We start from the raw sequence: 15,568 nt of genomic DNA, 5'->3' as shown, positions 1-15,568 counted from the left end.
GGCTGACCAGAAATCATGCAGTCCCATGCGTGCCTGCATAGAAGACCACTCAATGAACAGCAGTTACCAGTAAGTGCACGTCTGTTATAGTTAATTTTATGTATGAGTAATATATTATGGTTTCATCTGTATGTCTTCACTCAGGTGGAGCCCGACAAATTGAAGACACTAACAGAAGGTCTGGAAGCTTACAACCACGTCAGAAAGAGGAATAGAAAGTAAGAAGGTTTTTTAATGTTTCAGGGTGTTAATAAGCTGTAGTTACTGCAGAAAATTGAAGAATGGTTTGAAACATATTGCTGCTTATGGTGTGTACACTCATCCCACTTTCACCATAGGTAAATAAGTTTTATGTGTTTTGGTATGATTTCAAAAACTTGCAAACTCTGATTGCAGAGAAGAGTGATGCTTCTCTCAAAACGGATATCTGTCTCAAGCTGAAGAGTTTAACTGTTTTGGTTAGTTTAGGTATCACAAAAGCCTTGAATAATTTTAGACAAATCCAAAATACCATATCAGTTTATAGCTCTTTCTTTTATACAATTTGCAGGCAAATCTCTTTTTTTAATTTACATTATTTATAGTCCTCCTTTCTCACAAGGACTCAAGGTGGATTACATATATTGTCAAGGTTCTGGCAATGTTGTTGCCTTTTTGTGCTTTATATCATGGTCTGTAAACTTTAGAAGAGGCTTTGACTATTAATAAATTAGTAAAATTAGCTCATTGTTTCCCCCATATACACTTCTCCCATACTAGGAATCCCCTATTCTCAATGTGGCAATATATTGCAATTAGCTAATTCCATCCATACAGTTTGCTAGAGATATGAAATTAACCTGCTCCCGGACAGGATAACAAGCTGATTAGTATCACCTATTTGTAATTGCCACACAGAAAAAGTAGACCACACCTTAAAAACCACTGTGCAGCTTGTAGAGAAGGAAAATGATACACTTTACCAGATTAAAAAGCAATGAGAAGGTGAGCCATTAAGTGAGTAATCTGTAGAGAGGGCACTGCTGAAGAAGAAGAATGTATTCAGCCCCCTCTGACTATTAGCAAAGCGTACACACTACACAAGCAGCCATGATAAAGATAGGGGAAGTGGGGAGTGGGGAAATTGGCCAAACCATTTATTTCTATAAAGTCATTAATAAGGCCAAGAAAGTGTTAAAAGAACAGTATTAGGCAATACACACAGTTGAAACTTAAGCAATTTTAGTTCTTCCCTCTTAAAAAACTAGTCTTAACACATTACATGACACAAACAGTGATATGTGGTTGGATCCTAATGGTCATGGAACAACACTTTCCCACTTCCCCTTTCTGACTACAGCTGCTTGTGCCCCTTCCAAAGCCACTCCTAAAGATATAGGAGCCTTCTAGCACAAAATTTGGTACCAAGATACTGTCATATTAAGAACTAAGTGGTGAAAATATTGCACACTCCCATGCATACTGCTCCATTGAATCCAAACCACTGTATCCTTACAAACCACTAAAAACAATATTGCCACTGGCTCTCACCTTTATTAACAAAGTCAGCATTCTGCATGGTATAATTTCACACTACAGTGAGCAAAATTAGGCTTTCAAAAAGAAAAATTACTGTTTCAGTTTTGTTTCATCTTGTGTTTACATTTAGAGTTTTTAATATCCTATGTCCCACCTATGCAGTTGGTCTTCCTTATGTGATTGCCCAGTGCACATTCATCCTATAGCCAGAAACTTACATTGTTGGCAATGTGAAGAAAATAGTGGTGGACAAGTAGAAGACGAAGGTATTAGACCACACTTCTAGGCTAGATATATTTACCCCACTGGTACTCTAGTGATGTACCATTTTCCTTTCACCAGTAATTAACAATTTTTTTATGTGGGACACATCTTCTGGTGCACCTCATCAAATGGAAATGCAGATGGACATGATATCCATCATCCTTCTCACGAAGTGTGCCAGAAGATGAGGGTCCAGCCAGCAGCTGTGCTGGCCCCTTGGGCCTGGGCAGCTGCTGCACGCCAAGGCAGTGGTTGCCCCGCCCCGAAGTTTTCACAGTGGCTGTGCCAACTATTGGAGCCTGGGCAGCTGCTGCACAACCCGCAGGGGCTGAGACAGCAGTTGCCCACCCTGAGGCATTTGGAGTAGCCACGCCAGCCCCGGGGGCCTAGGCAGCTGCTTCTCTACCCGCAGGGGACGAGACAGCAGAGGAGGAGCAGGTAAGCAGCTGAGGGGAGGGGGGAAGGCAGTGTGTGTACGCATGTGCACGGACACGCATTTACTTTCTTGCTTGGAGGCAGGGAGGAAGGATGGGAAACTAATAGGTAAAGGAGAAATGGGGGGAAGGTGAGGGAGTCTGTGTTTTCAAGTGAGGGCGGGGAGAGGAATCAAGGAGGCGGTTGGGAAACCAACAAGTAAGGGGAGAAACCGTGGAGTCTCTGTATGTGTGTGTGGAGGGGGGGGGGGGTCCCTGACCAAGTTGCTCCAGAGCAGATATGTGTCTTACATGCCACCTGAGAGTCAGACTGTCGGGACAATTTTTTTTTTTAGTTCTGTGCTTGTTCCAGGTTTCTGCAGAATGGGGTGCAGGCAATGAAGAATGCAAACCCTCAGGGAGCATTTTAAGAAAAAAAGGGCAAAATGCATACAGGTTTTATGGGTGGCTTTATGTGTTTCCAGATACATTCACCCCTTCGAGTACAGTTTTACTATTTAAAGAAAAAAACCATACTCCTTTTTGTGTGATTTTAGTTATTTCAACCTGAATTTTTTTCTGAAATAAATTTTTTATCACATTATTCAGAAACTTCAAACTGATCCATCCTTCTGTTTGTACACTGTAAAGAGAGTTAACTTGTTAACCTGAAACATCCAATCAAAACATTACTCCTTTTTCATTTAAAGGATCCTTGACATCTATTTTTTTTGTAGCTTTAGCCATGTTCCCTGTATATTTGAGCTGTTCTATAAATGGCATATAAGGTCAAATGTTATCAAGCTAGATTCCTTTTTAAATGAAAGATTCTGTGTGTGTTTCACTTATTGAGAGAGGGGGATGTTTGGAAGAAATAGTTCACAGGAATGGCACCTTATAGGTTGGAATTAACCAGACAAATTGCTCTACCAACTAAATGCCATTTGTCTCTCTAAGGCAGGGGTAGTCAAACTGCGGCCCTCCAGATGTCCATGGACTACAGTTCCCAGGAGCCCCCTGCCAGCATTCACTGGCAGGGGGCTCCTGGGAATTGTAGTCCATGGACATCTGGAGGGCCGCAGTTTGACTACCCCTGCTCTAAGGCAGTGGTTCTCAACCTTCCTAATGCTGCGACCCCCTTTGGGTTGCCAAGGCCACGGTGGTGCAGCTGCGGCCTCGGTGACCACTGGGAAAAGGATCGATCGACTCCCCGCAGGGGTCACGACCCCCACGTTGAGAACTGCTGCTCTAAGGTCACAACTTAAAGTTGCAACTAAGGTTATAATTTTATTTTGGAGGTTTATGGTGTCATAGCCACAAAACAAATGTTAGGCCTTCAGTGCAGCCTTGGAATTTAAAAGCATTAAGCATATGCAAAGTTACACCATTGAAGCTCTTTCAAATAAATATTCTCTTTAGATCTTGCCCAAGTACAAGATTCTTGTGGGAACACATTTTCTCTTAAATTCTTCCTCCCTCACAAGTTGCTTTGACCCAGGAAAAGCTGACCAACACCGATAAAAGGCCACATGGGATGGGGGAAGGACAGAGGGGGACGAATGAGGTGGGATCTCCTCTCCTGTTTCTTTTGCCACTGGCACTTCTAGTGGCAGAGAGGTGGTACTGCCATGGAAAGGAGAGGGGCAGTTTTGCCACCTCCTTCTCTTCACTGTAGCATATCTTTTTACCCATGTGGGTCCCCCAACTACCACCATCAAAGAATGTGACCTCCTTCCATTCATGCTTTTTAGGGTCTAACCCATTACATTGCATTGTGTGGGATCTGTGTATTAGTATCCATACCTGCTTTCCCATGATTACTAGCAACAGTTGCTGGTACGTGAAGGGAAATGAACATGTGAGCACTTGCCACACCTTGCATCTGTTCGAGTGAGCTTTGACTCACAAACATTTACAGCCTGGAAAATGTGGTTACACTTTAAAGGTGTACTGGACTCAAATGGCTTTGCCACACCTGGCATCCCAGTGCAGTTTTCAGCATGGAAGTTACTGTCCAAAAATGATATCTCATGTTAAGCATCCCATAACGTTTCAAACACCTGTGCAACTTCAAGATCTACCAGATGTCATAGAATACCATATAAGATGGCATACAGAATATGAAGATGTCATGGACTATTCTACAATTAACTTGAATGGGGAAAGTAACTCTGTAGCATCCTTTTACTGACTGCTTGTGAAGTCTCATTGAACTCTCCAGCTCTGGAATAAATGCATTGTTGTTCATTGAGGGAAGCAGGTAAAACAAGCCATTGTTAACAGCTCCTCAGCATCCTAGTGATGCTTTGAAGTCGTAGTTGAATCATTCCTTTGAGAGACCCCAAAACGAAAGGAATGATACATGTATTCATAGCATAGAGCTAAGTTAAAGAGAATAGTACATTATTCTCTTTATACCTGCTGGGATTTCCCCCTTACTTTCTCATCTCTCCCCACCATGAACTCTTCAAATGGCCACTGTAGTATTTCAGTAAAAATGTGGTCATGCCATGATTGGTTTTTGATTAGTTTATCCTTGGTTGTGCAGTTTGTCACCTTGATAATGCAAGGCTCCCTGTTAAAAGGAATAAACCAAAATATTGATTGAATAGTAGAATTGCTGAGCTGCTGTTACATCTGTATATTTTGAGAGCAGTTTATGTTGGGTTTTTTTTAAGGTGCAGTTTTTGTATGCTTTTTGAGCCAGGGATTGCAATTTAAGCTCACCATTAGGCTGAAAGTCTGCTGTGTTCATTGTACATCTAGAATGGTCTTTCACTGAGAAACTGTATTGAATTGTTACTTCCATTTGCCATATATTTCAAAATGGCAGGTTTCTACTACAAAGGTTTGTAAGTATTATCATAAACTTTTTTCTCTATTTTTATCCTAGAAGTGGAAAGTTAAATAACCATTTAGAAGCTGCTATACATGAGGCCATGAGTGAACTCGACAAGATGTCTGGGAATGTAAGTGCTCAGTACATAATATTTAAGATGTTAACAACAAACTACTGGTCCATAGTTTTCCCAGTGACATGAAATTGTAAAATAAGAAAGCATTTATAATTTCAGCTGTTTTCTTAGCCTCAAGATCATCCTTTAAAAGCTGGGAGTATATATTACACCGCTAGACATAACTCTGTGTTTGTGTCTCTATGTCTCTGTATGTGTGTTTGTATTAAAGCTTGTTTTTAATTCTTCTGATTGTTTTGCCACCTTGGGGGGGGGCTAAATTGGGTGGGAAGGCAGAATAATTATCTAAGAGCTTATATGGCCCCCTCAGTTCTGTAACCATGTAAGCTCCTCATAAAGAGGAGGTGGCCTGTAAGTTGATTAAATGGGACTGACTTTAATTTTAACTATGAATTTTATTTTAAAACTTATTTAATGACCATTGTGTATTTTATTTTATTTATTTATTTATTTTTGTAAGCTGCACTGATCCTCTATAGAAGGGCTGGGTAAAAATGTAAAACTAAAAGAATAAATAAAATGTTTTAAATAAAAAAGAATAAAGGTAAAGGTAAAGGTATCCCCTGTGCAAGCACCGAGTCATGTCTGACCCTTGGGGTGACGCCCTCCAGCGTTTTCATGGCAGACTCAGTACGGGGTGGTTTGCCAGTGCCTTCCCCAGTCATTACCGTTTACCCCCCAGCAAGCTGGGTACTCATTTACCGACCTCGGAAGGATGGAAGGCTGAGTCGACCTTGAGCCGGCTGCTGGGATTGAACACCCAGCCTCATGGGCAGAACTTTCAGACTGCATGTCTGCTGCCTTACCACTCTGCGCCACAAGAGGCTCTTAAAAAAGAATAACCTAATTCAAAAACACCTGTACATATATAATTGACATATCTTAAGACTGATACATACAATGTTTCCAGTCCCTTCCCCATATTATAGGATTGCAAGGGAGAGGATTAAATCCTCCAAAGCACAGGAGTGTTTGTCTGCCGTGTGCACACAAAGTGCAGCCTCAAGGCAATGGCTCTACAGATGAATAGGGGAGAGAGAAGGGGGTAGGAAGATGGGAGTGCAAAGCAGCAAGTCAGGGCAGGATTGGGGAGTGACTGCCCCCACCACCACTCAAGGCAGCAGAGGAGGAGGAGCTGCTACAGAAGCTGGCAGCAGCTTCCAGGCCGGCCGACCAGCAAGTGACCAGGCAGCAGGGCAAGGGAAAGGATTGGTGGATGAACAGAATGACTGTGGGAGTAGTGATGAAAGGCACAGACATGCAGGCAAAGTGGTATGGTGGGGTGGTCTGGAGGGCTGTCTCCAGTTGGCTAGAAGCTCGCTCAACTTCACTGAGGGCTGGCACTACTCAGGTTGCCCATTCTTCTCTGGGCCAGCAGCAAGCTTTGGTCGCCTGCTCAGAGGAGGTGAGAAAGGCCTTTGTGTTGTCCCATGAAATTCTTAAGACTGGGGAAGCAAATAAATGAAAAAATGTTTTGTGTTGGAAAGAAAAGAATGACAGAGAGAAAGAGAAAAAGCATGAGGAAGACATTAGAGGAGGAAATGAAGCAACCTCTATAAGTCCTTGTGGGTTCCTCCTTCGTGTGTGTGTGTGTGTTGAAAAAGGGAATCAACAGAAACCTCCAATATGCTGCCCTTTCATCAAAGAAATTTGTACAACAGTGCCTTGGAACCAACTCTTATATTTAGAACAGTATTAAGCATCTTTGCTAGTACCAAAGTCACCAGAATGCATTGTTACGGGAGCCTTGTTCCACATACATTAACTGAATATGTAACTGCATGTATCCATAAACAGTTACAAACTGGAGGGGAAGGAAACCAGTAAAGGTGCTCAATTGTGCCACAGGAGCTAAGTGACCCTATCTCATTATCTTGACATTTTGCTGTCTGCCACTCTTTTAAAATGTAAAATAATGATTGTTTCTCTGAAATGGCAAGGAAGGTTTACGTAACAGGAGGCTCAGGTTTTGTCTGGTGAGCTGGTACAGCCCAATGGGTGAGATGAGGGAGTCACCACTCCCACTTGGCCCTCGGCCATGAGCTCCCTATGAAGCCTTCGTCTCTCGACCTTGACATCATATCAGTGACATGAGGATGATTATATGCTTCATCCTATGGAGCCGTTGTAAAGATTACTCAGACAATGTATGTGAAATGCTTTGAACAAGCATGTTTTATGAATATCTACAAATCTCACCTACTTTTTGTTATTTTTTAAAACCATCTCTCCCTTGTTACCTTCTGTTTTTTTTCCCCAGGTACACCAAATTCCACAAGGAGACAGGCAGTTGAAGCCTCCAAAACCGAAGAGGAGGAAGATCTCTAGATAACATTGAATGTCTTTGTTACTGGTCCAGTAATTAATAAAAACATGCACATAAATATCTATCTATCTATAAATCTATATCTATGTATATCTGTTTTTACAGATAGATGGATATAGATATGTAGATATATGTATAGATATATATATAGATATAGATAATATCAGAATAAATAAGAGTTCATCACCACAGGGTGCTAAAATAAACAGTGGTACAGTATTATCACTGGTAAGGAGGGAGACATCAAAGCGGATCCCCAAAAGGTTACAGTGTGTCTATAGACCCTTTTTTTCTATAATTCTAAAATTGTGATTATAAGAAATAGTCCAGATGTTTCCGAAAAATTTTCATGGTGTATATAGATAAAACAGAATTTCATGGTGATATCTGAAATGTAAATACTGTACAATATTGTCATGTACAAGCGTACCTAATGCACAGTTTATCTTTTATTGTACAAAAAAAAATAGTGTACAAAATTCTTTGGTTTCTATTGAGTACACATACAAGAGACTACCAGTGTAAAGTGATAAATAAAAAATACAGCCTAAATGCTTTTATATAATAATGTAAAAGATGCTGTTTTTGTATTTAACAGCAGTGAAAAGGCATGATTATGTAATACCTTAATTATGACATAACACTTCTCGCCACTGAGTGTTCATTTATAGTGTCTGTTTGGAATGAACCTTGCCTGGAAGTACTGTACTCCATTTCAGGTCTCTGTAGGAGAGTGCAACCTTGCAGATTCCTAAAGGGATGTGGGGTTGCAGGTTTACTTATAAAGTCAAATGCTGCAACTACCAGTTGCATTTTTTTTTAATCTGCCTGAGTTTTAAAGTAGAGAACTGTAGATTTTTTAAATTAAATAATATTTAGATAGAATATTTTTAGTCAGCAACTGCTGTAACAGAATTTCATAGCCACCTGCTTTAAAGTCATGCTAGAAAACCGTTTATTTTGCAATCCATCAGAGCCCAAATTGGTAGGCCCCAATTTGTTATCGCTGAGAACGCAGTCCTTTGTAATGTTCCAAGAGCAATGGCACAGTCTGAAAAACAGTTCTCATTGCTAATGTTGTTAATCATCAGGCCTTACAGTACAGGAAAGTAGATATTCCTAAGACTAAGGGAGGCAGTTCAGTGACCAGTTGTGCTTGTCTGTTTTCCATTGAATTCAATGGTATTATATCAGCACAAGTGGTCACTGAGTCACCTTACCCGCCAGGAGTGACACCTGTTATACAGTATTAAATTTAGGTGGCTTACAAATTAGCGGCAGTGGCCAGGATCCCAAAGAACTGCACAACTAGTTCTGTCTACCAAGAGCCCCGTCTTTCCCCTCAATGTGGTGTGGTAAAACCCAGCTGAAACTGAAGAGTCTTCAGAAAAGGGTTTTGGATATGGAGTGGGGTTTCTGGTTAAAAGGGGGGTGGGGATTCCACCAAGCTAAAGTAGCTCTTTGGATCCCGTCAGTGATGTTATCAGTATTATGTAACATATCAGATTTATTTTATTTAATAAGAATTATTTATACCATTAACAGATTCTTATATATAAATATATAAATATATATATATTAATGTGGCAGAAATGTGCAGGTTGAATCTATTAACCAGATTATTTATGTTATGTTAAGTTGAAAGAAATGTGAAACATATGTTAGAAAGATGATCATACACTACAGAACACAAACCTTAAGCTGTGACCCATTCTGTAAACCACCAATATCTTTAAAAGAATGTGTAGAGCAACATCATTTTCAGTGTCGGTGCTGCTTATGGTGGCAATGGCCCTCCCCCTCTTCCAGGCATCCCAAAACATAACATCAGCTCACCTTGCCTGATTCCAAGATGGAGTCCTTAGGGCCACCTACTACCTCTTCATCTGGGAGCCACCATTTTGTTTTATCCTGAAGCGTCATTCCTTACAATGGCCTAATTACCTCCTTTAGCAAAGAGAACTGGTAGTCAGCATCCTCCAAAGCTGATAACAATGCCAGTATACTGATAACCAAAACACAGTGCTTATATAAAAGGAATACATTTTCCCTGCCGAGTTCATCTTCTCAGGATCCACAACTCCACTTTTTAAGATCTGCCACCCGTTGTGAGAGGAGCACCATTAGTCCCAGAGGACAAGAGATCTGAGGGAATTACGTTCCTGTGGTCAGGTCTTCTGTGCCAATGCACTTAGCACTATCACTGGGCTGGAAAACTTGCTCTTCTCTCAGGTGGTCAACTCTTTTTTTTTTCCCACACCCCAACCTGATGGAATGCAATTAGCTACACTTAGCTACAGTGGCCTGGAGACAGGAACCTTTCCTTCTACTGGGTAGGTTCATTTTGTCTTTTGTGTAATGGCAGGATAGTCTGCCACAGTCCTACATGAAAACTCATGTGACGTGATCTTTTGTGTAGTTTAGTTAGCACTCCTTTTTTGTTACAACTTGATGTGTTTGTTATGTTTAAAGAGTTAATGTTGTCCATTTTTCGTACCAGCCTGCTTTCTGCTTTGTCTAAACAGATGTTTCTATTCATGAATACTCTTGTGTGTGTATGCGTGCTTGCGTGCATGTACATGTGTGTGTGTGAGAGAGAGAGAGACAGACAACATGAAAGAGAGAGAGAGGTGGATGTGTGTTTATATTCAGTTTTTTTTAAGTTTGTTCTCCCCCCCATCCCAAAACTGAATTTGTATTGACCAACCCTTCTTTTGACATTTTAAGAATTAGGTTTGTAACTTTTCTCACCAATGTATACTTTACATTAGTAGACTATGTAAAGTATTTCTGTGCACTTGATTTCATTGGTTAATATTGGCATTGATGTGGGTGCTAGGAGTAGTCTGCTTCAGTCCATACAGATTTTTTTTCCTCCTCTTTAGAGTTTTTATGGTTTTATGTAAGCAGTTAATGTAAATATTGTGAGCATTACAGGTCATGCAGTGTTGTAACATTTTAAAAAATGTTGCACCTACTTTACAATTAAAAAGCTGGTCACTCGTACTTGAATTTTGCCCATAGAGCCATTTCTTTCTCTTTGCATTAATGCATAAATTACTTTTTTAAAAATCAAGGCCCAACCCTTCTTTCTATTCTTTTTTTGTTGTTGTTTAACAAATCTATATTTTTCTAACAGAAGATTTTAACATTTAAAACAATTTTTTGCCAACTTTCTAACTTATGATGAAATACTCCTATATTTAGAGAGTGAGAAAATACCCTCATTTGGGAAAGTGAAATAACCGAATTCTGTATCTTGGCACAATGCAAGAAATCATACAGGTGGGATAGTGAAGTTGTGCCCCATAAGATTAATTAGGCTCTCATTAGACTGATTAGTGGATGTTTGTGTGGTGTTTTGAGGATATAAAGTGCTAACTATCCTCATGTGTCTATTTATTTATTTATTCTTGGTGGGTTGTGATAAAATTATATAAAAATCAAAGGAATTATTCTTTCTATCATGGAGAATTTATGAGCACCATTTAATAATTTTATTTATGAAAAAAAATCCTATATTCAGTTATTTAGACTGAAAAGTATTACTGGCAATAGCTTTGAACCCAGTATCCAAAAATAACACATTCTCATGTCCCGTGTCAGTTATGGCTACAGCCTAAGTTTGGAATTTTGTTAATAGTTTTATATTTAAATTTACCAATTCCATTGTGCAGAAAACTTGCTAGTAACACAATATTATTGTAGATTCCCAGAATTTAATGGTTTAAAGTATCATGGTGGACTGAATTACTTTTTATTAGTACAGTTTGTATTTTGCTACATAGGGTTTTTAATATGAATATTCCAGAAGAGCAGTAGCATAATAATGCTTTTCTATTTTAAAAGAACCCCATTCTAGACTTACTAAGAATTAGATTTTTTAAAAAAATTATCAGTTTTGTAAAATTTGATAAAATTGTCAATATTATGATTAAATCACAAAAAAAACTCACTGTGATGTTCTCTTCCAGAAGGGGGCCATGTTTGCACAACACCAATTTGGGAGGGGGTGCATGTACCTGACTTTAAGTGTGATATGTTGGCACTATTGTTCTCTTAAATAGCCATAACATTAAGCCAAAGTCATTGGGTTATGATAGAATTTCTAGGAAGCCGTCCTCGAATTACCTGCTATGTCAAGGTAGTAATGCAAATGTTAGGACATGGAATGCTGTGTCTAGCAGATCCATTCAAATTTTGAGATTACGTGACTGTGCATTTTGCAGAGGTCACTTCATATAGTAATTCCTAGAACTACTCAGTTTTGCTTCCCTGTTGGGGTATTTGCCTCTCTAAAGATACAATTGTCTTGTAAACAAGCCGTTAGCTTTGAAGATAATAATTTTGCCTATGCAATCAATTGCATTTTATGTATTTTCATGGCATTCTTGAAAACATGGTACTCTGCACAAGCATCTTTAGTGAACTTGTACAGTGAATATGTGCTTATTTGATCAGATGAAAGGTCCATCCACTTTCATATCCTATTTCCTCAATAGCAGCTGTCCAGATGCCCATGGGAAGCTCACAAACTGCTATTTATGATTTCTTTGTTCCCAGATACCTTGTAAGAAGGTATAAGATCTCTGGAGATTCCTGTGGCTCTTATGGTTTATGACATGCCTATTTTCCATAAATTTGTCTAACGTCATCTGTCCCAATGGCAAGCACCACATCTTTGAGCAATGAATTGTGAATTGCTTGAAGCATTTTTTGAGTCTTGAGTCAAGTTCACTGGATGACACCATGTTGTTGTGTTTCTTGAGGAAAGATCCATTCTAGAATTGACAAGAACTCCATTTCCTTGAATATATCTTGGGAAGTCTCTTTAACCTTGTCATAAATAAGCTTCAAGGTGTTTGTTAATCCATGTGACCTCTCCAAAGGTCTGTGAATAACCAGAAACCCCTACCACTGTGAGCTTTGTCTCAATAGTACTTGCTATATCCTTTTCCAAATCACTGGCTTTAGCACTGTAGCTTTATTAAAAGCATGCTACAAAAGGACAGGATACATTCTGTCGCTAAGACATAGGAGGCCTTTGAAGGACATAATTAAGACTCCTGTGATAGAACTTCCATGAAAGCACTTTTTTCAGAGTAATGGTTTTAATATGCCAATGAAAATATTAGTACTTCCTCTCCAGTACAAGTGGTACAAATGAACCAGATTCTTAAAGAATTTTTTTGGGGGTGGGGGGATGGATTATTTTTATTATAAGCCGGGAGCAATTGAGCCAAATATTTTTCCCCTTTGGTATAAATTATAAATTACAAAGGTATAAATTACAAAATTAAAAAGTAGCAACAAGACAATTCAAAAATAGTTGATTAAATTGCTAATGACAAAATCTGTACTCAAGTTCCTGGTACTCAGTAATTGTGGATACAAGTGTTAATAATTCTTTGTCCCAGGGCTTTCCGAAATGAACACCTTCCCCCACAATCACTATGTTGTGAGGGGCAACTCAGTCTTTCCCCTGGAGATGCACATGCAGAGCTATTCCAACAACGAATTTAAAGCAATATTCATGCCAAATTTGTTCAAAAATGTTTTGTAGAATTTTGGATCAGGCTGAATTTATACTGGAGAGATACGGTCTTCCCACAGAGAAATAAGGGCTAATCATACTTTCAAAACAAGTAGTATACACACATATTTTTATCCAGGAGTGTCAAAATTCAAGAATAACACAATATCTCTCTGGTGCTTCTTGATATCACTGGATGAAAACAGAATAACTGCAGGTAAGTCCCTCTTAGTTATCATAGCAAAAATATTAATACCATATTTAATCAAAAGGAAGATGATATCTCTGAAAGAAATACGAAAAAAATACTGCTGAACAAAACTGTTACTTGAATTTGAATGCAGGAAGACTCCCCTCTTATTCTGTAGGCACACCTGGAAAAAAAACCTGTCTTGTGTTTCAGGAAACACTATTATTTGTCTCAAGATTCTTCATCACTGTCGAGAAGAAATGCTTGCCTGCCTCATCTGCCTGATTGCCTCTATCTTCAGATCGTGTATCTATGGAGCCCTTTTTGATGTAGAAAAAGAATTTAGTCTACCAAAATAAGGGTGTGTATGGGGGTCTAATGATCAAAATGTGCCCAGCAAGAGAACCAGGTCCACCTCGCCCTTTCCTGCCAAGATTATCCACTGAAATGGTTTTACCCCTATTCAATCAGGCTAGGGCCCTTTGTGGGTCTCAGTAGGGCCCTTTAAGATATCATGGCAGAGGTCATGACAGTTCTGATGTCATGCCACCTAAACTGGCAAAAGCAACTAGATCTGTGGCTTTAACAACCAAAATAAATACCGAAATATACTCTAGGTCAGTCTGTGCAAGTGGGATTATTAAAATTGAAGAAATTTTGACCTTAATAGCTTAAAGTCATTAGACCAGGGTTTTATAAAAACCCTGGGGTTTCTTGATCACCCTGGAAGGGTTTCCCAAATGGGTGGGAGTTAATTAATTTTTAATATGTTTAAATCATTAAACGTTTATCAGGTGATACTGATATTGCCATGTCGAACTGCCCCTCCCAAGTGGCCACTGAGAAGGGGAAGAGCCCTTGATGGGCATGTACACAGCTGTTTCCCAACCATATTCTGCATGATCTCTCCACTTCTGGGGTTTCTGAAAGCCTGAAGAATGTTTCAAGGGTTTCTCAAAAGCTGCCTTAGACTATATGTTGTTTTCCTTTAGTCATAAATTGATAGAGCTTGATGTGTATATATTTTATGTTAGTAGAATCAGAGTTGGAAGGGACCATACATGCCATCTAGACCAACCTCCTGCTCAGTCTAGGATCATCTATGAAAAGAATCCAGCTGCTAGTTGAATATTGCCAGTAAAAGGAAGCACAACACTGTCCTAGGTACCCAATTCCACCACTGAACTACTTTCTGAGTGTCATAAAGGATAATGGATGGTAAAACAGATGGTGCATTTCTTTCCAAAATCTTTTTGTTTGTTTGTTTTTTTACAAGTCCACCACATATAAAGATAGTTCTTGACATTTCTAGCATTTTTCTTTGTAGTTTTGATCTACCTTTTCAGCATCCTTTGGAGGTACATATCATCTGAAAAACATTTTGTAACAATTATCTCTGTAAATTTGGTATCTTTTTTCCATAGTCGTTCCTATTGTTGCATAGATACTTGTTCTTTAAGGTTTTACATTGACTTAATCTTTTTTTCCCCACATGTTCATTTTCCTTTTCTAGCTGGAATAAAATCTTATATATCCATTGTAGTAAATGTTTGTTTTGCTTTAAAATCAGTTCAAATTCAGTTGTATCTCTTGGAACTCCTTCAATACTCATGATCTCCTTTACTCTTGAGACTAATTGACAATATATTAGTCATTGAATGTTTACACCTTCATCTTTAATATCTTGCCAAGACTTCATTTTCCCCTGAGTGTTTATCATCACACCATAAGTTTAAACATTGTTTTTTTATTTCCCATATTCATATCATAATTAGCTTCTATTTGGAATACAAGCAAAGAGTTTCAGGGGTTCAATTAATTCCAGCATGTAAACTATATTCTCGAAAGTCCATCTCTGATTATGTGACCTCCTTGTGTTTCAATCTTTTTAGATTATTTCTTAATCCATAAATTATTGTGTAGGCCTTTCTCAAGATCTGCGGGTTCTAATTTTACTATTTGTCTTGGGTTTACAATACAGTCCACAATCCAGACCAATCCCACTGCTTGGTAAAATAATTATATATTTGGGACTGTTAAACCTCTTCTCTTTTTCTCATCATGTAATATTTTAAAGCTTTTTTTGCCATTCCATATAAATTCATTTATTTCTCTTTTGCCATTCTTTCAATATTATTTCTTCTATGTATACATGTAACATTTTGAACAAAACTTTGTGTTTTGGTAGCATATTCATTTTACTTGCAGAGATTCTTCCCAGCCATGAAATTCCCCCCTCCCATTTTAACAAATCTAATTTAATTGATTTTCAAATTTTCTGAGTTATTTTTTAAAATATTACAATTTTGCTTAGTCAGTAGACTAAGTCATAGAATCATAGAGTTGGAA

The 15,568-nt window shown here is 38.7% G+C and overlaps 1 protein-coding gene across 5 annotated transcripts in view; it reads left to right on the top strand.

The window, feature by feature from the left end:
- MBD5 (methyl-CpG binding domain protein 5) overlaps positions 1 to 10,188 on the top strand; it is a 180,663-nt gene extending 170,475 nt beyond the window's left edge. For 4 of the 5 annotated variants that reach the window (XM_077320116.1, XM_077320113.1, XM_077320115.1 and 1 more), the window contains 3 exons: positions 145 to 218; positions 5,089 to 5,164; positions 7,431 to 10,188. In XM_077320116.1, the coding sequence (XP_077176231.1) occupies positions 145 to 218; positions 5,089 to 5,164; positions 7,431 to 7,502 (222 nt within the window). In that variant the 3' untranslated portion in view covers positions 7,503 to 10,188. Of the gene's footprint in view, positions 1 to 144; positions 219 to 5,088; positions 5,165 to 7,430 lie in introns of those variants that run through there. The other variant, XR_013228094.1, reaches the window with a different exon arrangement.
- Positions 10,189 to 15,568: the final 5,380 nt, after the last annotated feature.

This window comes from Paroedura picta, chromosome 2 (assembly GCF_049243985.1).
Source record: "Paroedura picta isolate Pp20150507F chromosome 2, Ppicta_v3.0, whole genome shotgun sequence".
Classification (NCBI taxonomy): domain Eukaryota; kingdom Metazoa; phylum Chordata; class Lepidosauria; order Squamata; family Gekkonidae; genus Paroedura; species Paroedura picta.
The sequence above is the reverse complement of the archived record's forward strand: the minus strand, read 5'-3'. Positions and strand labels throughout refer to the sequence as shown.